This window comes from Lipotes vexillifer, unplaced genomic scaffold, assembly GCF_000442215.2.
Source record: "Lipotes vexillifer unplaced genomic scaffold, Lipotes_vexillifer_v1.1 scaffold621, whole genome shotgun sequence".
In the NCBI taxonomy this organism is placed as follows: domain Eukaryota; kingdom Metazoa; phylum Chordata; class Mammalia; order Artiodactyla; family Lipotidae; genus Lipotes; species Lipotes vexillifer.
In genome coordinates this window covers 4,240,344-4,265,194 of record NW_006792411.1, presented here as the reverse complement: position 1 = coordinate 4,265,194, position 24,851 = coordinate 4,240,344, and the positions used below count along the sequence as shown (strand labels likewise).

At 44.6% G+C, this 24,851-nt stretch overlaps 1 protein-coding gene across 1 annotated transcript in view; it reads right to left on the bottom strand.

Moving 5' to 3' along the window:
* Nucleotides 1-17,448: 17,448 nt before the first annotated feature.
* The window catches only part of SFXN1 (sideroflexin 1), a 32,374-nt gene continuing 24,971 nt past the window's right edge, over nt 17,449-24,851 (bottom strand). Inside the window, exons 9-11 of the mRNA XM_007465552.1 lie at nt 21,526-21,575; nt 21,063-21,110; nt 17,449-17,545 (exon numbers count right to left, since the gene is read on the bottom strand). Of these exons, the coding sequence (XP_007465614.1) occupies nt 17,449-17,545; nt 21,063-21,110; nt 21,526-21,575 (195 nt within the window). The remainder of the gene's footprint in view (nt 17,546-21,062; nt 21,111-21,525; nt 21,576-24,851) is intronic.

Genomic DNA, 24,851 nt, shown 5'->3' with positions numbered 1-24,851 from the left:
AGGCTAATTTTATTGTAATGACAGCATAATGAGCAAAATGTTACATTTGGACACTGGAGATTCCCGCCTTTTCCCACCTTTCTTAGTCTGTGTCTAGGGCACTTATCACCCCAAATGTGTGGTCAGTCTGGAGGTTCCTACTTTTCTTTGTCTGCCCATAGACCCCCGCTGTTCACAAGATGTGTGGTTTCCTGCCACCTGGCTGGCCCCCCCCCCCCCATTTCTGTGCTCATACATGCCCGCTGTAACAAGACCACCTCTCAAGGACTCACTGTTGTCAGGCTCTGCAGTGCCTGGCTCTTAGGACGTCTGGAAGTCTTTGTTTCCCTCTATCTGCTCCCACACAGCTGCGACCCAGGTGACCTTGTTGCCATCAGCGGTGTCACTGCAGCCTCCCGTATTCTGGGATCCTTGGTCACCTGGTTTTATTAAATATGTTGTCTGTGGCTACTTTTCTTTTGCTCTCCTACTTATTCTGTGCATGTGTGTAAGAGGAGGAAACTACACTGCCACTATCTCTTCCATTCTTGACTGTGCCCTTTTAGACAGGACACATGCAGTCCACAGTGCCAAGGTCCCCACCAGGTGGCTTCACTTCCTTACTCAGGACATATTACCCCACCGGCCTCCAGAGGTCTGTTTCCACATAGCCTCTATTTTTCTCGGTTTATTTCTGATGCTCAGTGTGTGTTTCAGAATCTATCTGCTTATATTTTCTTTATATTTTTTTCTCTTTATAATAGCTAAGGAGTCAACCCCCACCCCCCTTCTTTCTTTGTGCATGTGTTCTTTTTGGGGGGAGGCAGGTATCTGTTTTTGTTTTTTTTTTCTATATTGCTTTCTTTGTAGGAAAAACAATGAGATTCAATCCCTTCCTCAAGCACTTTCCTGGGACTTTCTTGAACCACCTACATCTGTAAAATGAAAATAATATAAACACATCAAAGACTTTGAGAAGATTAAGAATATGATAGGTCCTCAAGTAGTGCCTTTCTGCCTCTCCAACTGGTCATAATGTTGAAACTCAAGTACATTTCCCAGTGTTTTGTTTGCATTTATCAAGCAGTTTTACATCTTGTTTTGTTTTTTTTGTTTTTTTTAAAAAGAATGTGAAATCAGAACGTTTTAAAATTCCACTTTGAAGAAATACCCTTCCCTCACCCCCTGCTGGGGAAGAAAAAGAAGAAAGGAAAAAGGAACCAGGAAATCAGTTCCTTTTCTTTCTGCTGCTGTCAGTCACTGCTGTCCCCGTCTGGGTCAGGGCCCCTCACAGCAAAAAAAAAAAAAAAAAAAAACAAAAAAAGAGAGAGAGAGAAAGAAAAAAGGCTTTCTGCCCACGATTCAAATCAACCCCTTTTATGACCATTTTTTTTCCCCTCCTGAATTGGTATCTCCCTGTGACACAAGCTTTAGCCTTTGAAAAAACTGCCAGAAATGATTAGAATGGAGAACAAAAGGATTGCAGCCTCTGAAAGGTAAAGACTGTACACGTTTGAATTCAATCACCTCTTTTATTATGTAAATACTCCCCCTTGGATTCCGCCTTTCTGTGTGATTAAATGGAGACTCTCTTAGGATAAACAGAGCACAGATGCTTAAATAAAGGACCCACATTTCTCAGGTCCCCTTTCCTCAGAAGCCACATAACTCCCCTCTCCATAGTCCCACTTGTTTCTTTGGAAAGTTGTCCATGTTCCCTGGGGGAAGATAAATTTTGAATGAGTGTTCCTGGCCATGGGCTAAAGACAAAAACAAAACCCCAATTCTCTGGTTTCCTAGAGACTCCATCATCCAGGTGGGGATCTGGGTGTTGTTTCCTGCCTGATAGAGGAAATAATGGCTCACATTTTTTTCCCCCGAGCACTTCCTGTGTGCCAGGCACAGTGCCAAGCCCTCTCTCCATCCAGTACCTCCTTTCCTCCTCCCAACAGCTGCATGAGGTGGGCACTGGTTTGGATTATCTGATTTTGCAGATGGAGGGCCCAAGACTTACCCAGGTGGAGTCACTCAGCTGGTAAGCGCCAAAACCAGGATTGAAACCCACAGGCAGGATCGCAGAGTTGGCACCGTGTGCAATGCACAGAATCTCATGGGCTTTAGGGCAGGGATGCAAGCCTGGGTTTTATGTCCAGGACGCTGAGCTTCTGGAAGCAGAGCCAAACATGAGGACTGGCATCACGTGCTCAAAAGAAAAAGAAAGAAAGAATGAAAGAATAAACGAACAAATGAATGGATACCAATCTAAGAAAAATGCAGGATGATAGAGCAGAAAGAACATGGGCTTTGGGGTTGGGCATCTGGGTGCCAGTCTCAGATATGCCAGGGGCTTGCTGTGTGGCCTTGTGCCCATTATCTTTCCTCTCTGGGTCTCTCTTTGCTCTCTCAAGGTTGTGGGCAAGATAAAATAAAATTATCCCCAGGAAGCTCTTTGTTAACTAGCATTTTGTAGAGGGGGACAATATACTGTCCAAACCAGGATGATTTGGAAAGGGGCGCTATTACCAAGGACACCCAGTCAACCTGAATGCAGGACCATTCTCCTTCTCAATGTGCAAATTATCTCCTGGCTTTCCTGAGAATAGAAGAGAAATCCTGCAGGAGGAGACCCTTGGGAAGTGTTTTTAAGGTCAGTAACTCAGCCCTCTAGGCACCTGACTTTGAGTACCTTGCTCTGTCCTACTCACTCACTGGATCTCTGGATCACTTCATAGAATGGAGCCGTTTTTGGTTTAACTCAGCAGTGGTCGGGATGATCGATGCCGGAGTTTTTTTTTTTTAAAACATATTTACTGGAGTATAATTGCTTTACAATGGCGTGTTTGTTCCTGCTTTATAACAAAGTGAATCAGTTATATATATACATATGTTCCCAGATCTCTTCCCTCTTGCGTCTCCCTCCCACCCTCCCTATCCCACCCCTCTAGGTGGTCACAAAGCACGGAGCTGATCTCCCTGTGTTATGCGGCTGCTTCCCACTAGCTATCGATTTTACGTTTGGTAGCGTATATATGTCCATGCCTCTCTCTCACTTTGTCACAGCTTACCATTCCCCCTCCCGTGTCCTCAAGTCCATTCTCTACGTCTGCAATGCCAGTCTTATTTTGAATATTTGAATCTCTTACAAGCTGTGTGATCTGGGACAAGATACATAACCTCTCTAGGTCTCATTTCTGTTTCCTGCAAAATGGGGCTATGAATCCCCAAGTCCACAAGTTGTGTGAGGATTGGGTGCTTAGCATGGTCCCTGGCACACGGAAGCCCTCCATAACTGGTCGTTTCCCTTCTTTCCTTTGCATGGACCCTGGAGGCTGTTCGAGTATCGAAGCATCACAGAGGACAAGGAAAATCAGACTGAGTTGGTCACAGCAGTCTGTTATATTTAAGTGGGTAGTGAAAGAAAAAATACCCTACTATGCATACTTGTTGTTACTAGTAATAATAATGGTAACTGTAACAGAAGTGATTAAAGCCCCGCTGTACATGCCCCTGGCCCTCCGGGGTTGACCTGAAAGCTGAGCACCTCCCTCCTCGAGCTTCTGCATCTCTCTTCTCTGCCAAGGGCTTCTCTCCTCACGCAGCTGTGCCCAGATGCGCAGTGGGGCTGGTCACTGCCTCCCAGGGCAGACCCCTACGTCATGGGGGTGAGGGTCGGGGTAAACGTCCCAGCCTCCTTCCCATCCTCCGGGGTGGGGGGGGGGATGATACTGACATGATTCCACACTGTTTCTCAGAGGCTCGCACGAGGGCCTGAGTCCCAGGTGCCCCCAGCAGGAACCCGCTCAAAACAACACCCAGTGCTGGCTTGGCTTCTGTCACACTCCTCGCTGGTCCCCCCTGTGCTTCCTGGCGTCACCTCATAAAAAAAACACGAGCCCAAATTCTACTCTTTGATGAACCCCAGATGAGATGGTAACTGCTGTAGTCTGAATGTTTGTGCCCCCAATCCCCCAAATTCATATTTGAAATTAACCCCCAAGGTGATGGTATCGGGAGGTGGGACCTTTGGGAGGAGATTAGGCCTTGAGGGCAGAGCCCTCCTGATTGGATAAGTTCCCTCATAAAAGAGGCGCTGGACAGCCCGCTCATCCCTTCCACCCTGAGAGGTTATAGTGAGGAGGTGGCCCTCAGTGAGAAAGCCAGTCCCCGCTAGATGCTGAATATGCCAACACCCTGATTTCCACTCCCCAGCCCCCAGAACTGTGAGAACTAAATTTCCATTGTTTATAAGCCGCCCAGTCTATAGTATTTTTGTTACAGCAGCCCTAGCGGATCAAGATAGTACCTAACACTTAAGTGCTGGCTGTGTGCGGGTGCTGTGCTTAGCCCTCCACAAGCATCATTGAATGTGATCCTCCTAAAAACCCCATGAGGCAGGTTCTATTATTAGCCCTATTTGACAAATGAGAAAAACCAAAGCTCAAGAGGGAAGTGATTTATGCAAGTTCACACAGTGACTTAGCAATTTCCCAGGACAGAGATCCTGGGCCAGAAGCCAAGGTTGCACTGGTTGATTCTGTTCTATGTCTATTTCATTGATTTGATGTGAAGAGCCTCCTTCAGTGGGGACTTTAGAGACCACCTCCAAGGGGATGGGGGAAGAATATCTAGGCTCTAGATATGAGATATTGATGAAAGTGGGGTTCTGAGCCATACAAGAGCTCAGTCGAGCCCTGGGAAGAGGCCATCAGTGTGTTTTGATGATATTACTAAAGGCACAAAGGAGTTAAGTTCTCTCAGCCATTCTCTGTCTGCTTGACTTGGGAAGGAGGTGGGCCTCCTGGAACAAGAGGGGCAGCTAATGCATCACGTCTGTGGTGGGGCAGCTACCACACTGGGAACCACCCGTGTCATTCTTTGAGGCATATTTCTTTCCTTCCTTCCCTCCCTCCCTGCCTCCCTTCCTTCTTTCCTTCCTTCCCTCCTTCCCTCCTTCCCTCCCTCCCTCCCTCCCTCTCTCCCTCTCTCTCTCTCCCTTCCTTCCCTCCCTTCCTCCCTCCCCTCCTTCCTTCCCTCCTTCCTTCATTTTTTGTGAGTCTGCTTCTTTTCTGTTGTATCCACTAGTTTGTTGTATTTTTTAGATTCCACATATAAGTGAGACCTTACAGTATTTGTCTTTCTCTGCCTGATTTATTCACTTGCACAATACCCTCCAAGTCCATCCATGTTGCTGCAAATGGCAAAATTTCATTCTTTTTTATGGCTGAGTAGTATTCTATTGTAGTATACACCACATCTTCCTTATCCATTCACCTGTTGATGGGCACTTAGGTTGCTTCCATATCTTGGCAATCGTAAATAATGCTGCTATGAACACTGCGGTGCATGTATCTTTTTGAATTAGAGTTTTTGTTTATTCTGGATATATGCCCAAGAGTGGAACTGCTGGGTCATACGGTAGTTCTATTTTTAGTTGTTTGAGAACCCTCCATGCTGTTTTCCACAGTGGCTGCACAAATTTACATTCCCACCAACAGCGTAGGTTGGAGGTGCATTTCTGATGCAAGGGGTCAGCCAACCCTGCCCTTCCTCTAGCCTACAGCATCTCCCGAACTTGGGTCTCTGGCCTTTGAGGGTTGCCAACCATGGGGAGACCGAGGCAGATCCTCCTCCACGCTGTGTGCACCGAGCCCTCTCCTTCCCACATTCTGACTCACGTCTCCAAGGTGGGACTTCTGATGCAACTTTACCAAGGAGAAGCCTTTCATTTCAGCTCTTGCTAAGGAATTTATGACCAGATTACCAGTAAACGTCATTTCCTAATTGGTCAAATTCCAAGAAGGAAAGTGTATTTTTAAAAATCTGGAGTTAAGGGCTTCCCTGGTGGCGCAGTGGTTGAGAGTCTGCCTGCCGCTGCAGGGGACACGGGTTCGTGCCCCGGTCCGGGAAGATCCCACATGCCGCGGAGCGGCTGGGCCCATGAGCCATGGCCGCTGAGCCTGCGCGTCCGGAGCCTGTGCTCCGCAACGGGAGAGGCCACAACAGTGAGAGGCCCGCGTACCGCCAAAAAAATAAATAAAAAATAAAAAATCTGGAGTTAATGAGAGTCTGGAAAGCATCCAGGTGAGAGGGCGGAGCAATGAGAATGCTGGAAAGCTGCTCGGCATCCTCCCTTTGGGAGGGATGCAGACACCGTCTCCGAGTCCAAGCCTGGCTCCTCCTCCCATTGGCTTTGGCCCCCGGGGGAGCCACATAATCTTTCCACTCCTGGGTTTCCTCATCTATAAAAGGGGGATGATATCACTTCCTACAGCCGAGGATTCCTGTGGGGACTAAATAGCAGTGCACGGAGAACATCAGTGCCTGATGTGTGCTAAAGACTTGGTAAAAATTAGCAGAGCAGCGAGGTTAATGGGCATAATGCCCATGAAAGATAAAAGGGGGAAGAGGCAGGGAAAGTTTCAGACAGTGGTGCAGCCCTGACGTTCAGCCAAGGCAGCATCAAGTTCTAGAGCAAAGGTTGTTTTTAGAAGAATCTGCATTGGACAGAAATAGACAGACCTGAGTACCCTTGACCCTCTCCTCCATCCCTCTGTTCTTTTTTTTTTTTTTAATAAATTTATTTATTTTATTACTTTTTACTTTTTTTTTGGCTCAGTTGGGTCTTCATTGCTACACGCAGGCTTTCCCTAGTTGCGGGAGCGGGGGCTACCCTTCTTTGCAGTGTGTGGGCTTCTCACTGCGGTGGCGTCTCTTGTTGTGGATCACAGGCTCTAGGTGCGTGGGCTTCAGTAGTTGTGGCTCATGGGCACTAGAGTGAAGGCTCAGTAGCGGTGCACGGGCTTAGTTGCTCAGTGGCATGTGGGATCTTCCCAGACCAGGGCTCGAACCCGTGTCCCCTGCCTTGGCAAGTAGATTCTTAACCACTGCGTCACCAGGGAAGTCCCAATCCCTCTGCTCTTAAACTGTGCCTCCCAGCTTTGGGGAATGAGACAGCGGTCCAACACTGAGCCAAATATGTAACGTCTGCTCTCTTAGCTGCCGAAGACCCAGAGGAACCCAGAAGCAATCACATGTAGGGACTTCCTTGAGGGCATGTCTGTCCTTGTGTCTGGGGGAGAGGAACCCAGGAAAGAATTTTCTTTTGAATGCATGAGAAGCTTACGCTTTAGAAGTCAGCCAAGGTGTGTGTGTGTGTGTGTGTGTGTGTGTGTGTGTGTGTGTGTGTGTGTGTGTGGGCTTGACTTTTTTATTAGTTAATTAATTAATTAATGTATTTAGCAGCCACTTATTGAGTGTCACCTATGTGCCAGGCACCTGGAAATTCTCTCAGAGGAAAAAGACACCTACTTGGACCCAAATATGAACAAAGAGGCAAGGCCAAGGTACCTCTCAGAGAGTAATTTAGAATTATCTAGGTCAGGGCCCTAAAGCACTACTTTAGAGAGCACAGACTAAGACATTTCAACTGAAAAATGCTCAAAGATTAAAGTTATTTTACTTTTTTCTAATTACAAAATACTCATGTCGAAACATTTAGAAAGCACAAAAAAGTATAAAACAGAAATAAATATCAGTCTCACTTCAATATTAATATTTTGATGTTCTTCTTGGTTTTACCCTGGTCTCAAGAGGGGCCATTTTAACTGGGCTTTGAAGGATGAGTAGGAGTTCACCAGGCATATCAAAGATAGGAAAGCTTTCCAGGAAGAGGAAATGGCATGTGCACAGGCCTGGAGATGTGAAAGTACATGGACATGGTTTGCAAAAGCCAACGGGAAAAGGACAGGAGGGCCAGAGAGAGGATATTCATTTGGATAGTCTGGCAGGGAGGAAGTCATGGAGGGTCTCACATGTCAGACCGAGGAGCCAGGACTTTGTCAAATGGCTTCAGGGGAGGGTGTGCCTGCTCAGGCAAATGTGGAGGATGGGCTAAAAGAAGGAAGCCTGGCAGCAGGAGCCAGTGGAGGCCCTGGTCCAAGTAGGGGAGACAATGGTCCAAAAGAGAATGGTAACAGTGGAGGTTCAAAAGATTTACCCCAAGGGATGAGGAGTAAATTTTTAAAAAGTGACCTTTAGATATTTAGTTCTTACAAAGACAACTATATCCTATCCTGGGGAGGGTGTGGGCCCTGTTGCTAGAGTGAAATACCTTTTTGGAGGACAGTCCATTTACTCCTTGGGTGGTTCGGGGCAAGGGTTTCAACCTCTCTAGGCCTCAATTTATTGTGTGAAAAGTGAGGCTAATAAGAGAATTTATCTTATAGAGTTGATGAGAGGCTCAAATGGGATAGTGAATAAATTGCGCTTATCAGACCTGGCACATCAAAATAAAGGCTAAATACAGTTAGCTTTCATCATCATCAACAAAATTTTAAATGCTCACATCCTAGGACCTAACTAATCTCCCTTCTAGGAACCTCTATTAAAGGAACAACAGCATAAGAATATAAAGCTTTGCACAAGGATAGTCACAACAGAATTTTTTTTGTAGTAGCCAAATTGTGGAAATAACAGAAATGCCCATCAATGATTAAGAGGAATGATTAACAAATTATAGGAATTAACGTTTCAGAATTCTACGAAGCTCTTAACAAGAATGAGGAAGATCTATAAATATTACCTAAAAAATAAAAAAATTTTATGGGGAAGAATGAGGTTGTAGTAGGATATGTATATTTCATTTGTATAAAGTCAAAGCCAATACACTTACAGGTGAGCGCATACATATGCAGTGGCCAGATGAATGGAGATCAAAGCCCACAGCTGTTACCCCCGAGAAGGTAGCCTTGGGGTTGAGATTAGGAAAGGAGAAGGAAGCGATCTCTTTATACACTTCTGCGTCATCTTAGTTTATTCTTATGAGCGTGTATTATTTTGGTGTCGCTTCTTAGGTCAGAGAGGTTGAGGCAGAAAAGAAGGCTGAAGGAGGAGGAGTGTGAGGCGGAGCCTGACGGAGCCTGGATGGGAAAGGAGGCGCCCAGAAGAGAGCAGGCTGCAGGGCTCCAGAAGCTTCATCTTTCACATCGCAAACTGCACTCACACTGGAATCCTTCCAGAGCCACATTGTCCAGAACTGACAAGCCACTGCGGTCCTGGGCACATCTGTTGTTTGCCTCTGGCGATGTTCCAGATTTCCTCTCCCAGGCCTGTGGGAATGGAGCCTTGGTTGTGCTTACCCTGGGGTCAGAGGCTGGCTCGAGACCCACTCCCCACCACCCCCCACCCCCGGCGATGGATGGCAGGCTGAGGGGAGGGTCTGGGAAGGACACGTAGGCCGAGGGCGTTCTGCCTACCTCTGCCACGCGTGAGCTGGCTATCTCTGGCAAGTTCCTGAAATGCTGCAGTTTCATGTGTGAAGTGGGAGCAACTCGAGTCGCAGTTACTTGACAGGGTGTTGTGACAGTTAATGAGGCTGCGATAGGGTAAGATAATTGCTCAGTGCCTGTTAGCCATCACTGTCTGTAATGGAGGCTCGACGGTGGTCGAGTGCAAATAAATGATAACACAGGTCCGCACTCCTAGTGTCCACACTCCTAGTTCACTGCGGGACGTCCCGTCCCCACCACTGCAGAGCACTAACCACTGCCCCCGCTCCCCAGCACCTTCAAAGCCGTGGAATCACTTTAACGTACTCTTCGATCTCGAGAACAACAGTTCTCAACCCTGGCTGCACTTAGAACTTGAGCCCTGGGGAGCCTAAAATGCCGATTCCCAGGCCACCTCCGAATATTGCGATGTGATTGGTTTGGATGGGACCTGAGCAATGAGACTTGTGAAAGGCTCTTCAGGTGATTCTGGAGTGAAGCCAAGGGGAGAGAAACCCTACCCTACACCCAAACGGGGGTGCCCTCTTAATGCCCAGCATCAAGGATGGGGGATCCCCATTGCTGCCTCTTTGTGTCCCCTCCCCCCAAACCCTGTCTTCCCGGCTCTCAACTCCCAGACTTGAGAGCTGCTGTCTACACCTGGTCCAGGCAGCTTTTCCGTCCAGCCTTCTCTCCTTCTCTCCATTTTTTTATTGTCAGCCTCTACCTGGGAGTCCTTCGCTTTGTTTTCTTTTGTTTCCCCACTGTCCAGATTTTGCCTTGCAAAGGAGCCCTGGGAAGTTGGAGGTGCACTGCAGAAGTGGAATCCAGTCCCAGCTTCTCTTTCGGTGACAGCATCCTTTTCCTCCTCATAGGGTCATCCTCACTAGATTTGCCGATGTGACCCACCCCGCCCAGTGAGAAGGCCGTTGGAAGAAAACTTTCTGCTTCTTTCCTATGTCAGCCGTCCAGCGGGTAAGCCACCCGGCTGCACCTGAGGCTGCTCCCCTGGGGAACAGGGTTCCCAGCAACCCCACTCCTAGCTCTGGACCGAAATTATTATTCAGGGCTTGTATCAGGAGGTGGCATCCTTTGGAATTTCAATAGCATCGTCATCTTCGTCTCTATTTTTAGCTTTTCGTTATTAAAAACGTTGTTCTCTCCTGCTACCATCTTTCTTGGAGATTGCACATGCTTAAAATCCGTTTTCATCATAAATGAGAATACGAGGAAAGAACTTGTTTTTGATTGCAATCACACATGATGAATCGATTTCCTGGCCCCTGGAAACTTCACACTTGCCAAACTGACACTGTGACATCCTGGAAATGGCCTGCTTGTCTGTCTTTTCCATTTGGTTTATTGCAGAGAAATAAAAGGACAAGGAAAGGAAAGTCACGACTTCAGGTTCTCCATTTACCCATTTTAAGCTTCACAGCAAGACTGTAATGTAGGTTTCATTGTCTCCATTTTACAGATGAGTACACTGAGGATCCGAGAGGGGAACTGGCCGGTCCCATATGACAAAAACAGTAAGTGACAGAGTTAGGATCTGACTGCTGTTCCTCCCCGGGACAAAAGCCTCCAGAAGGAGTCCCTGCTTTCAGGATGAAGCCCACACTCCTTCCCTGGGCACTGAAGGGCCCTCACGACCCTGAGATCCTGGTGGCATCTTTCCCAAAGTTGCCTCCTTTGCACACACCATTCAGCCACGCTCTCCCTGGTTTCCAGATCTTTCCATGGAAAGGGAAGCCCTTTCCGGTACGGAGAAGCCTTAGTTTTCTTCCTGCACCTTTTCTCCTCCCAGTGAGAAATTTCTACTCCTCTTCCCGGTATCAGTTGAGATGCCACTCCTTAAAGCCCTCACTGATTCCCAGCTCCCTTTCCCTGAGCCAGCTTCAGGTGTGATTGGCCTGTGTCGCAGCACTGATGGCCCTGAGGGCAGGGACTGGGTCTGGTCTATAGTTGTTCTGTGTTCCGCACTGCCCACCTCCTACCGGGAGTCAGGTGCCCTGTACAATAAGCCCCATTCCTACTTGTTGGCATCTTTCCAGCTTCCTGAAGCTGGAGGGATCATGTCCTTCTCCTGGCTTCCTGCACCATCTTCCCGACCAGGCCTTGGAAATCCAGAGATGCGCGTTCGAGGGCCGCAGTCTGTTGCCTTGCGCCACCTGCCGGCAGCTCTGGGGATCGGTGGGCTCCAGCCGCGCGATGTTGCAGGCAATGCTGCTCCCTGGCGGCGTCTCTCGGCGCTGCGGATCTCTCCGGCCTGGAGCTCCAAAACCACAGGTTCAGGCCTGTCTATAAGGTGGGTACTGTTTCCGTCATTTCCAGGAGAGAGATGGAATCAACGGGAGGGTCAATGATTGGCTCGGTAGTCCCAGGGCTTGGGAGCTGAGAGGCACCCGCTTCCAAGCCTGAGCTGGGGTCACTCAATGGCCTGAACTCGACGTGTTTCTGATTTTAGAACCAATACAGGTACATTCCAGAAAATCTGAGAAACAGAAAGCTGTAAAGAAAATAAAGATTACCTGTAAATCCAGAGATACCAACTGTTAACCATTGTGGTATATATTCCTCTAATATGTCTTTTTATACATATCAGTGCATATATTATTATAAGATTGGGACTATAACCTACAGGGTTTTTTTTTGTTTTTGTTTTTGTTTTAAGTAGCATTTACTATGTCCTGAGTTCCGAAACAGAAGAAAATCTGTAAAACTAGAAAAGCATAAAGGAGAAAATTTTAAAATCACTTAAAATCCCACCATCCAGAGATAGCCTTTCTTCCCAAATTAGCTTATATTTGTGACAATCAACTGTTATTTATCCTTCTATCTTGCAAAAATCCAATTCAGAAATTAAAAAATTCTTTTTCCCAAGGGAAAATTTATTCTTATACTTGGGATTACCCACAATAGTGTACACTTTTTTTTTCCTAGCTGGCAGTTTCTCACCATCTTCTGGAAATATTCTCCAACCTCCCCCTTCCTTCACTTCCCCCGACAATTCCATTCATATGGTTCCCTCCCAGGAGCAGCCAGGTCTCCTGTGAAGCTGAGTGTATCCATCTGTGGGATTGATTAATTCTTAGACGTGAAATTGCTTTAAGGAGGGTACGTGCTTTTATAAGTTTTGATAGATACACCCAAACTGTCTTGCAGGTAAACTGCAGCAATCTGGATGTCTACCAGCAGTCACGAGAGTGACTGTTTCCCTGTAGGATCACCAACAGTGTTGTCAAACTTCTGGTCCCGGGGATCACATAAATTTAGCTACAATGCGTTGAGTGTGCCCTGTGCCAGGCTAAGTGCTGTCCATTTATTAATTGTCACTGAATCCTCCCAATAACCCAATGACGGAAGTGGCATTAACATCATTTTACAGATGAGGAAACAGGTTTAGAGAGATTAGCCTGCCTCCGTTCATAGAACGGAGCTGAACGCGACTCTAGCATTCATCCCAACATTCACCCAGTGGTTCTCGAGTTTGAATGGACTGTGTCAGAGTCACTCAAAGGGCTTGTTAGAAGTTGGCCGGGTCCCACCTTCGAGTTTTTCAGTACGAGAGGGCCTGAGAACATGCATTTCTAGCTCCCAATGATGCTGCTGTTGCTGGACCAGGGACCACACTTTGAAGACCATTGTTCCTATTACTCTAATAGGGGATCCTATCTGGAAATGACCTTGCTGATCTGCCTTTGACCTTGGTTGGGTCCTTATTGGAATTCCGTATGTTCCATAAACCTTTTGTTTGTGGGGGTGTGTGTGTGTGGAACGTGAATACATCTTTTATAATCCTTTGAATCCACCAAGTTAGGCTGGTGGTAAGTGATTTCTCTTCTTCAAGACTGTTTCCCCACTTTTTTAATGGAGATGATGCTCAGAGGAACTGATGGCGGTATTACAAGGAGTCACGTATGCAGAAATAAAAACACGTTGAAGATTGTAAAATGCTGTACCGAAGCTAGTTCTAATTATTCCTATTGATGGAGAAGCTGTGAAGCGCAGTGGAAGACACTGGAGTCTGACAGGCCTGGACTGGGATAGCAGTTGGGCCACCGCAGGACATTAGACAAGTCAGCCCACACCTCTGAGCCTCAAATTCCTTCTCTTTAAAACTGGGCATATCGTGGTCTCCTTGAGGGTTCAACAAGCCCCTATGTGTATTGCCCCAAGTGCTCCTTCGTCTCCAAAAGCTACAGGGGCAGTGGGGTCCTCCGTGACAGTTGGGCTGTTGGCTCCACAATGGTTACAACTTGGATGCTCATTTTGCCTCTCGGTTCCCAAGGATAACATTCAAGGCCAGCTCTGGTCCCAGAAACCCTCAGATTCCCTGTTCTTTCCACATCTTGGTGATGACCTCTCCGTGGCGCCAAGTGGCTTCCTTTCCACAACTGGAAATCGGAGATGTGAAGACCCATCTTCAGATTCCCAGAAAGAGCCCAGGATGAACCCGATGACCATATGGGGACCCTTCGCTGCTGCCAGTCGTTCTAGGTGATGGAGCTACGGCCGTGGACAAAACAGAAATCCCTGCCCTCGTAAGCTTGTTGATCCTATGTCCCTAAGAACGTCAACATTGAAGCTGGAAGCCTCCTTGGAAGCTGGTGAGGGGTAAATACGCAAATTCACAGAGTATTAGAAGTTGATTAGAAGTTGATTAGTATTAGAAGTTGATCTGAAATTGACCCAGTGAAGCTCGGGTCCCTGGGAGCATCAGAGATGTGGCATAGCCAGAACTTCTCCAGCTGTGATGCATACGGGGATCTCAGGGCTCCTGTTATCTGGCAGATGTTGGCTCAGCAGGTCTGGGCTGGGGCCCAAGAACTTGCATTTCTAACAAACTTGGATGTTGCTGGGCTATGGACCATACTTTGAATATCTAGAGTTTGATACTTTATAACATCACTAACAAATGTAACCTGATTTTTCTTTGGCTTTTAGTGAAATTCTGAATACACAAGAATACACCAATTTGAAAAACTAATTTTATTGGAGTGTTCCAGTTGTTTACACTTTTGGACAGGGCTGTAGATTCAGGTGTCAGATCTTGGCTGCCACTATAGTTTTCAAGCGACCAGGAGCAGCCTTGAACTTGTACTGCTTGAAGCCCCAGCTTTCTCATCTGTGAGCAGAGACTTTCCTACCTCTGTCTCATTTAGGCAAAACCTTAATTGTTGGACGTTTTAAAAGGATGGATTCAAGTGTCTCCCCGTGGCCACTTTAATCTGCTACTTTTAGTGAAGTTGTGGGTTATCTCTGGGGAAGCCGCCAGGATTCTGAAATCTTACCAGTATATTGATATACTGGCATTTTGAATGCACGTCCAGCATCTGTAGACAATTGGCAATCATCCACTGAATGTCTACTCTGTGCCAGGCACTACGTAAACCGCTGTGCTGGGATTATCTTGTTTACAACAACTCTATGAGGTAGATTCAATTATTCTCTCCAGACAATCCAAACTAATAAAACTGAAGGTCACAGAGAATGTCACCAGCCCAGATATGTTTATTTTAAAAGTGGGTACAACCAAGACTGTACCAGCTCTGACTCCTAGACCCAAGCTCTTGAATATATTTCAATAATTTAAGTGATGAACAGAGGTCCTGTAGCAACACAGAGCAGAGACGTGACCAAGGTGGGTAAAACGCTCAGTTCTTTTTTACGTCTGTTAATAAGGCACTCCCCAATCCTGGGTTAAATTTAGATTTTCTCTGTGAACTATGGTAAACGCTAGTTTCACATTAGAATCTGACAAACAATATAAAAGCAAATTGACCTCACCACACGTGTAAGGGTGTCAGTCATCAGGGTCTAAGGCAGAATCTCATTCCCCCTGTGTCATAATGAACGTACCTGGAATTACGCTGTGTGGGACTGCTGGTGGGGGGTGGGGGGGGTGGGAGACTCTATGGCGTTCAAGAAGGTGGAAAACTGGTAGCCAAAACTAGAAATATATTTCCTGCTAAAGGCATAATACAAAAATCTCTCTTCATCAGGAGTTACTGATGGTACCCAGATATTAAGTTAGAATGAAAGGTACCATTGACTATAACATAAAAACTGCATCATCCTTTACATACAAATAAAAGAGGGAATTTTTTTTTTCATTCTGAGTTTATTTAACATTTCATCCAGTTGAACTGAAATAATACATCGACTCCAACACTGGCCAGACACTGTGCTAATACTGAGAAAAAGCTGCCAGTCAGTTAATACTTACAGTCATAATTCTTTATATCATGTTACTAGAAATATTAATAACTATTTACCTTTACAAGCATATTGCACTTCATGTGAGCTTTTCTCCGGAAGAGGTATATTCCTAAGAGATCAGCAAAGATCGCCAATCTTGGTTCATTTCGTTCCTTTTTATAAACCATGATTCAGCTATACAATTCATAGTTCTCTATAAAAGCATCAAGAGTCAGAAGCTTCAACAGATAATGTTGAAAAAGACACGTCTCCAGGCTCATTATCCCTTTTATAATGATCCTTTGGCCATCTCCTCCTGGTGTGTGTATTAAAATTTTGGTTAGTTTGTCAATCTTCCAACCAGGCATTCATTAATTTTTCAACGAAGGTTAAGATTTTGACATGGAGCTGCCACTTGACTGGGGGTAAGAAAATTCTGAGATTAGCTGGGGCGAGTGGGGTAGGCCTCAAGTGCTTTAGTTTCTTGTTAAAGTGCCCTTTAAGCACCTCTTGGAGCTCTGCCTTGAATTTCCTGCTTTTACCCATTTTTAAAGAGAAGCGTCTATGGCTACAAAAGACATCCAAGGCCAGAATGTCACGGGGAAGCTCTTTTGCTTCAAATGGCTTAAGACAGAAAATCTAAATGAGAATATTCTGGCAGTATAAAGGAAGGCTCAGAGTGGCCCGAAACCTTCAGGTCCATTCATCATTTTAGAGAAAAGAGAAACAGAGACACGAGGCACACCATTTTTTTCTTTATGAGGAAATTCAGTCTGGTCACAGTGTCAGGAAAAATTTGCCCAAACTAGTTTCTACATTTTTTTTTCCACTTATAAGTCTCTGAATTACAAATTGAATCGAGCGGTCAACACTCAGTGAAATGACCACCTCACATATGCCTTTGAACCTCTACAGAATTGAAACATAATCTATTAACATTAAATATATTATATGTGAAGATACTACAGATGATGTAAACAGTGGTCCATGGGTTCATTATTTTCAAACAGGGTGGAATGTAATATACAACATTCAAGTAAAACTCATTGAGTCATTGATTCACATACACATTATTTCCGTAGCTTTCTGAAAGCCAAAGAGATCTACGAGGATGACAAGAAAAGACATGTAGGCAGATGGAACTGTTCTCTCGCTTCTAAAAAAAAAAAAAAAAAAATCAAACACACCAGATTCAACCCAGTCATACAGCGTTGGTTTCGAATATACTTCCAAAATTTGACATTTGTGCATTTCCGTTATTTGATTAGTTGATTTAAATGACTGAATATAAAGTCAACAAGTGCAAGGTAAGATTGACATCTTCATAAGAATGTAAAATAGAATAAATTTCAAACTCAACCGAAGAAATCCACCAGCAATACAAAAGCATACAGCTGTTGACAGCAGGGACCTTTCACAATTGTCTATCACTCTGACTTCCGGGAGGTGTATGAAGGAGCTTTTACCCTACAAATGCAAAGAACTCATCATCTACTTCGGGTCGCCTCCAGCCCGAACTGGGTAGGAAAGTAAACTGTCCTTAATATTTATGAGTCATTTTCTTTTACAGTTTAGCTTCAGAGCTTTTGTGTTTTCTCAACTCACTACTGAGCTCTCCTTGATTTGAAACAAGAGTAGGATAAAAATTCAGTATTTTAAACAGATTTCCTTTTCATTGACTGGCAGCCAATATACTGAACACCTACTCTATGCCTAGCGGTGCTTTTGAAAACTCTGGGTGAGGGTTGGGATGTTGTCTTTGAAAAAACAGTGACTATAAAAGCTACAGGAAGGGTGTTTCTGTAAATTATACCATGATTCAAATGTAAGGGGAGGCCACCCCAGGTGCTGTGCTATAAGTAGCAGCTTGACTCTAAAAGGCTAACGTGGATCGTTAAAAGGTTTCTGTCACCGGTCGACCAGGACCAGGATACTCCTTACGAACTTGGCTACACCACACCTGTGGTTGGTAGGATCCTCTGAAGATGTTTCTTTCCCTACTTTATAATCCCTTGTTAAAGTACACACGCCGTAATTCAGGACGGGTCTCTCGGATCCTGGCTTGCAGCTCGGCCTCCAAGCTTGTCACAGACATGGAACTGGGAGAAGGGAGAAACAACAGACAGGGTCATTCCACGGGCGGAGGTGGGAATTAGAACCTGGAGAGAGGAGAGAGAGTAGCCCCACCCACCCCCCTGACTGGGACAACAGAGTCCTGTTTGAAAAATGCTTCACGTGCCCAGAAAACGAATACCCTGTTCCTCTCAGAAAACTGTCAGTAAATATCAAAGAAAGGCACCATCAAAACCCAACACTGAGACACGCTTTTTACTTCTCATCTTATTAAAAGCCTTACAAACCACTTTTGCCAGCAAGGAGGTATGGTGATGACACTCTTAGACCCTGATGGTATTGGAAAACAACCTGTGGTCACTCCACTTCCCAAGGAAAACCACATAAATGTTCACCGTTAATGAAAAAAAGATATATGCACTCAGTGGAATTTTTTAGCACTAAAAATTCACCTGCGTTAATCTGCTTTTGTCCATCGTATAGTAAAACATACTTATTCTAAAACTTTCAGAAAATACTAAAATGTATGAGAAAAAACATCTCTTGTTGTCACACTACTGAGATGACCACTGTTAGTGCTTGCTTTATGCATTTAAAAATGTACCTGAATGTTTTATATGTGCATATGTATTAAGGATGAAGAAAAACTGTCGAGACGGGTTTTTGTTATTGAAAGCAACTCATTTGCCCCTTGGCTGTTTGCCCATTTCTGTTCCCCTCTAATCTTAAAAGAACCTAATTACAGGGATGAGATCACTAGGCGATTAACCTAACTCCTGACTTGTGCTGTCCTGAAGGCACACCATGCCTTGTCTAACCTGTTGATTCTTTTCCTAGATAAAAAGAAGAATGAAGTAAGCAGTTAAAGAAAATGACTAGCTCTCTACCCCCAACGAATCCCCCTAAGCAATCCCGCAGGCAGATCACGTGGGCAAGATAACATCTGAAGAGAGTCGGCCAGTCTGCACGCAACGCAATGGAGAATGATGCAGAATCCAACCTCCTGCCTCGATGATTCGCTGAGATTCCTCCCCCTCCATTTCTTTCCCTTTAAAAACTGTCATGGCTGAGCAGAATCATCAGAGCTGGTCTCTGGACACAAGTCCACCATCTCCCCAGATTGCCAGCTTTTATGATTAAAGCACCTTTCCTTTCTACTGACACTTGCCTCTTGAATTATTGGCTTCTGAGCGGCAAGCAGCCGAACCTGGGCTTGGTAACACTATATAATTAGTCTTTTAAAAAGATTTGTTCTTTAATATAGTTGAGATGTGGTAAACTATGAGGTAAAAAAGGCAGGAGGCCTCTTGCGTTCCAAGATGGCCCACACTCTGTCTATGGAGTGTGTATCTCCCTGAATAAACCTTCTTTCACTTTACTGTGTCTTGCTCTTGAATTCTTGCCTGCACAAAGCCAAGAACCCACACTGGGCGGCCATCCCAGGGACTCGGACATGACTTGGGATGTGACCATCCTCTCGCACCCCACTCTCTTTCCTGCAACACCTTTTCTGGCACCCAATGCGGGGCCTCAAAGGCCATAATCTCGATCCGCCTATTGGGCTGTGGCTCCCCTCTGAAGGGTGGCTGGGACTTATCCTGAGCCATGTAGATTCAAGTAGCCCGCTAAGTGGCAGCTGACGTCGCCTGCAGGATCTGGCAGAGACCAGTTCTCTGGCCTTGAAGAAGCGGACTGAGGCCAAGGCTTTTCCCCCTGTCTTTCTCATTCTCCTATTGCTCTCTCTCTTTGGACTTGAAAAGATCCACCCAGACGACCACCAAACATCCAAATTATGACTGCGCGGCAAGTAACTGACAACTCGGTTGGGTCTAAAGAACTCCGGCCAGGGGGCTTATCTGGTGGCGCAGTGGTTGAGAATCTGCCTGCCAATGCAGGGGACACGGGTTCGAGCCCTGGTCTGGGAGGATCCCACATGCCGCGGAGCAACTAGGCCCGTGAGCCACAACTACTGAGCCTGCACGTCTGGAGCCTGTGCTCCGCAACGGGAGAGGCCGCGATAGTGAGAGGCCCGCGCACCGCGATGAAGAGTGGCCCCCGCTTGCCGCAACTAGAGAAAGCCCTCGCAGAGAAACGAAGACCCAGCACAGCCAAAAATAAAAAAATAAAATAAATTAAAAAAAAAAAGGTAGGATATCGATTTATAAACACATGCAAAAAAGAGAAAAATTATGAATATAGAAAAAAACTAGAAAAAAACCACAATGGCTATTTTTTTTCCATATAGTGGGAACTTGGGTAATTTTAAAATGATGTTGCTGATGACAATGATAATGGGTATGACTTAGTACTCAGTTTCGGGGTCAGACGTTATGCGTTTTAACCCTTATAAAAACCTGACAAGTCAGGTATTATCCTAATTTTACAGGTAAGGAAACTGGAGGTGTAACTGAGATTTGAAGTCAGATCTTTCTCGACCCAAATGCCATGTTCCTAAGTCACCGAGCGCAAGGTCAAGGGCTGAACACATATTCCAATGCGATATACTAATGAAATAAACATTTCTTACCTTAAGCCCTGAGATTCTGGGGTTTGTACAATTAAATAGGTATGAGTGCTCCTCTTTAGGAAATTCATCTGTATTGGGCTTCAACAGAGGTTCTGAAGGTCCCGCCCTCTTCAAGGGGGGCTTAGCTATAGGCATCAAGGTGATAAAAGTTCCCTCTCCTTGAAATTTAAATCCCCAACTAAGAACAGTGGGGGTCAAAGGCAGAAGTGAAAGACCAGATAAAAGATGGATTTTTCTATCAGGTAGAGGGACCTGATGAAGTTAGTTCTAGAACAGAATACCTCATCCCAAACCCACTGTAAAAGCCTAGGGCATTAAAGGCCATATGTTTGGGGCCTGCTGGCCCACGAAGGATATTACAAGGGCAGGAGTCTGGTAACACAAACCACAGCAAAACAACAAAATGCTGCTCCTCTGTGCCTTGATGTTAGAATAGAAAAAAGCTGAAGCCTTAGATTTATGTGATGCTGATTTAATGCCTGTCAATACAGTTCTTACATCAAAGGCAGGATTCAAGGGCAGCTTGTGATGAAAGACGTGCACAATCAAGCTTTTAAGGCAAAAAAAGAAAAAAAGAAAAAAAAGAAAAAAAAAACCCTAAGTAGGAAGAAGGGAAGCAAATATACCAACCACCAAAGCTAAGTGCATATAACTGCTGTCCCTGGGGGTGGAACTTAAATTCGAATATATCTGCATTATAGATGCATTTGCCAATGGATTGGACATAGAGCCATATTTAAATTTTTGTAAGAGCAAATTGGCACGAGTTAACCTGAGTCTTACACAAGAATAAAGAATTTTCAAATGTAACAGTAGCAGGTAGAAAAGAGCTGGGCAAAGAGAATTTTGATATTAAACAGACATGCATTTCATTTCTGCCTCTTATCTCTTCCTTTTAGAGGCTTGGCTTCATTATCTTTTTGAGACTCAACTTTCCTACTAGTGAAATGGACCTGTCTTCAACTGGTTTTTAGGATTAAAACGCATGATCGCTCTGAAGAATAACAAATACATACCTTTTCTGAGGAAACAGAGCACAGCACAGAGGTGTAGCAAATACCAAACTTAAAAAAAAAAAAGGAAAAAATCAGAGCATTTTTGAAATGGTCGACTTTTCAGATTCTTTTTCTATTATTTTACTTTGATAACAATCCCCTTTCTTCCTTTCGAGTATTATGCTGCCTCACAAAAATATGTCCTGTTCGTATAATTTTACTACCAAGGACTGCCAAAATAATATATATTTTTTTAAATCAAAGAGATAAAAGGAGTTTAAAAAAGAATCACACAAATAGCCCCAAATGTTGTAGGTTTCTCTAAAGACAGCTTATGTCTAGCTAATGACTGGGACCATGAGCTCCAGATGTTCTGGGATGGTCTCATTTTCAAAACGTGTGTCCCATATTATCCCTCACATTTCATATGCTGTATATTTATCTTAAAAAAAGAAATTAATGACATCAAAGTAATTCTACTCACCAGAAGCCAACTAATCCAACTTGAATAGGCGCACTCATCCATGGGAACCTCTGTGTTGAGGAATAAATTATTTTGAGTACTTTTTATACAGGCTCTTAGAAACAATTTCTTCTGCTGGTTAACTGGGACAGGAACCTCGCCACATTACAAGATCCAGCTGGAATGCGATTAGTGAAATGCAGGGGTAACACTGTAACAGCGTTACAGTTAGTCCTGACTTCCCTCTTCGATCTCTCCATGAATGTACATGCAAAGATTAAGCGGCTTCTCATTTTTCTCCCTTGCACATATAATCTGAGAGATGCCTGGCTATATGGGAGCTGGAGAAATGGTTATCACTTAGCTATAATTTCTCTCCTGGCTGGGGGTCTGTATAGCGTGGCTCCAAGGCTGGAAGATAAACAAAGCTGCAATCAAATCTCTGCCCTACCAGTTCATCCCCACTGTGGGAAAAGGGCACAGTCTCCAACCTTTGGTTCCTTCTCTGTCAAATGAGGATCACGACAGCTTCCTAAAAGCGTGTGAGTGAAGACATGCCAGATAACATTCATAAAGCACCTAGTACCGTGCCCGGAACGTAGCAGAAACCCAACAAGTATCCCCCCTCCTCCTCTGCACCTTTCCTTTCTTGGTTTTGGTTGCTGTCGGTACGGCTAAAACAATTGCTGGCATAACAAGTTTTTGCCTGTCACTTTTTTGTTAATGGAAATGAATGAGTTGGTTGGTCTTTTAGAGAATAAGTGCTATTAGATTTTTGGTTTTCAAAAGGGAGTTTTAAAAAAGCATAATATGCAATAATAAAGAGCAACAAAATATATAGATTATATAAATAAGGCCACTGAAAGAGCTGCAGCCGAGTTGTGAACCGGCTGTAATGAAATCAGCCAGCTTAGTTAAGTGTCAACACAAGCTGTTAAAAGATCATGACCCCGGGCTTCCCTGGTGGCGCAGTGGTTGAGAGTCCGCCTGCCGATGCAGGGGACACGGGTTCGTGCCCCGGTCCGGGAGGATCCCACATGCCGCGGAGCAGCTGGGCCCGTGAGCCTGCGCGTCCGGAGCCTGTGCTCCGCAACGGGAGAGGCCACAGCAGCGAGAGGCCCACGTAACGCAAAAAAAAAAAAAAAAAAAAAAGATCATGACCCCGAGGAGGCTTGAGTGACAGGCATATCCTGGTCCCCGAGCAGACTCCTCTGGCGAAGAGGTACATCACATGGGTGGACGTGAAGGGAGAGAGACGTGGACTGGAGAGGAAGGGAGAGACGTCATCAAGCAGAGACAGACCATGGAGCTCGCAACAGAGGGGCCCCACCTCTCAAAGGAAAGCAGGAAAAGGAAATATTGTATCTGGGGCAACTGGCTCTGTCTGATGAAGAAGGAATTTCATAAGGAGATGGTAAATTCTCTTCCTAGCACTTCCCAGATGTGTGTCATCTGTGCGGGTACACAGACTTGGTGATGGGAAGGCAAGCTAAGCCCTGAATGAGATCTTGAGGGAAGACGAACCCATGAGAGCCCATCCTCACGTCAAGTGGACTCTTGAACAGCTGCGTGTAATCTCAACAATGGATGTGTACAAACCGAAGGCTGATGGTGGCTCGTGCAGAGGGTTTTGTTGGAAAGGCTCTTGCTAACGACAAGGATCCTGGAGAATTCTGATCTCTCCCGCGAAACCCAACCTGGATGTCATCCCTCCTCCCGACTCCTTCCCGGCATCCCATCCTGCCTCCTTAATCCCTACTTCTTAAACAGAACTTAGTCTGAGATTAAATAAGTGAGCTGAGGATGTTTGGTTTTCCCCTAGATAATCACAGAACTCCGTGAGGGAGGGACGTACCTTATTTAGCACAGAATTGTGCAAACAGAGGATACTTTAAATGAAAAGTTTAAGTGAAGTAAAGACAGTAATCACAAGTTTAAAAGATATATATTCAATGAAGTAAAAGCTCAAAAAGTTAATATGAGTAAATTCTTTCTCCTCCCAATGATTTTTCCTCCAATAGCTTTATGAAATACAATAAATTGCACATACTTACTGTGTATGATAAAAGTTCTGATATAAGTATTCAGCTGTGAAGCCATCACCACAATCAAAATAATTAACGTAGCCATCATCCTTAACGTTTTCCTTGCTCCTTGTGCCCTTGGCAATTCCACCATCTTCCCTAAACCCTGCACCCATTCCCTGGCAACCTCTGATCTACTTTCTGTCACTATATACTAGGTTATAATTTCTAGGATTTTATATACAGTATCTACTTTTTTGTGTAATTGTTTTGAGATTCATTCATGCTGTTGTATGTATCCATAGTTCAGGACTTCTTATTGCTGGGTTAGGTATTCCACTGCATGGAATGTATTGCTTTGATAATCCATTCATTCTCCTGTTGATGAACATTTGGATTGTTTCCAGTTTTGGGCTATTACAAATAAAGCTGCTTTGAACATTTGTCTTTTATGGACATATGTTTTCATTTCTTCTAGGCAAATACCTAGGAGTGAAATGGCTGGGTCACATGGTAAGCATATGTTTTTTTTAAGAAACTGCCAAACTAGTCTCCAAAGTGGTTGTATCATTTTACATTCCCACTAGCAGGGAATGAGAGTTTCAGGTCCTCCACATCCTTGTCAACACTTGTTATGGTCAGTCTTTTTGATTTTAGCCATTCCAATAGGCGTTTAATGGTAGTAGCTAATGTGGTTTTAAACTTGAATTTCCCCAATGACTAAAGATACTGAGGATCTTTACATGTGATATTATTTTATATCTATATATACTTGGTGAAATGTCTGTTCAAACCTTTGCCCTTTTAAAAAAAAAAAACAAAAACTGGTGGGATAGGGAGGGTGGGAGGGAGGGAGATGCAAGAGGGAAGAGATATGGGAACATATGTATATGTATAACTGATTCACTTTGTTATAAAGCAGAAACTAACACACCATTGTAAAGCAATTATAATCCAATAAAAAAAATGCAACCCCCCCCCCAAAAAAAAAAACTGGGTTGTTTTCTTTAAAAAGTATTGAGGACTCTCTATATATTCTGGATACAAGTCCTTTATCAGACACATACTTTGCATAAATTTTCTCCCAGTCTGCTTCTTGTCTTTTCAATCTCTTTACAGTTTTCAAAAAACAGAACTTTAACATTTTGTTGAAGCCCAATTTGTCAATTTTTTCTTTTATGGACTGTGCTTTTGGTGTTATGTCTAAGAAATCTTTGCCCAAGTCTAGATCTCAAAGATGTTCTGCTATATTTCCTTCTAGAAGTTTGACAATTGTAGATTTTTACATTTAGATTCCATGAACTATTGGGAGTATTTTTATAT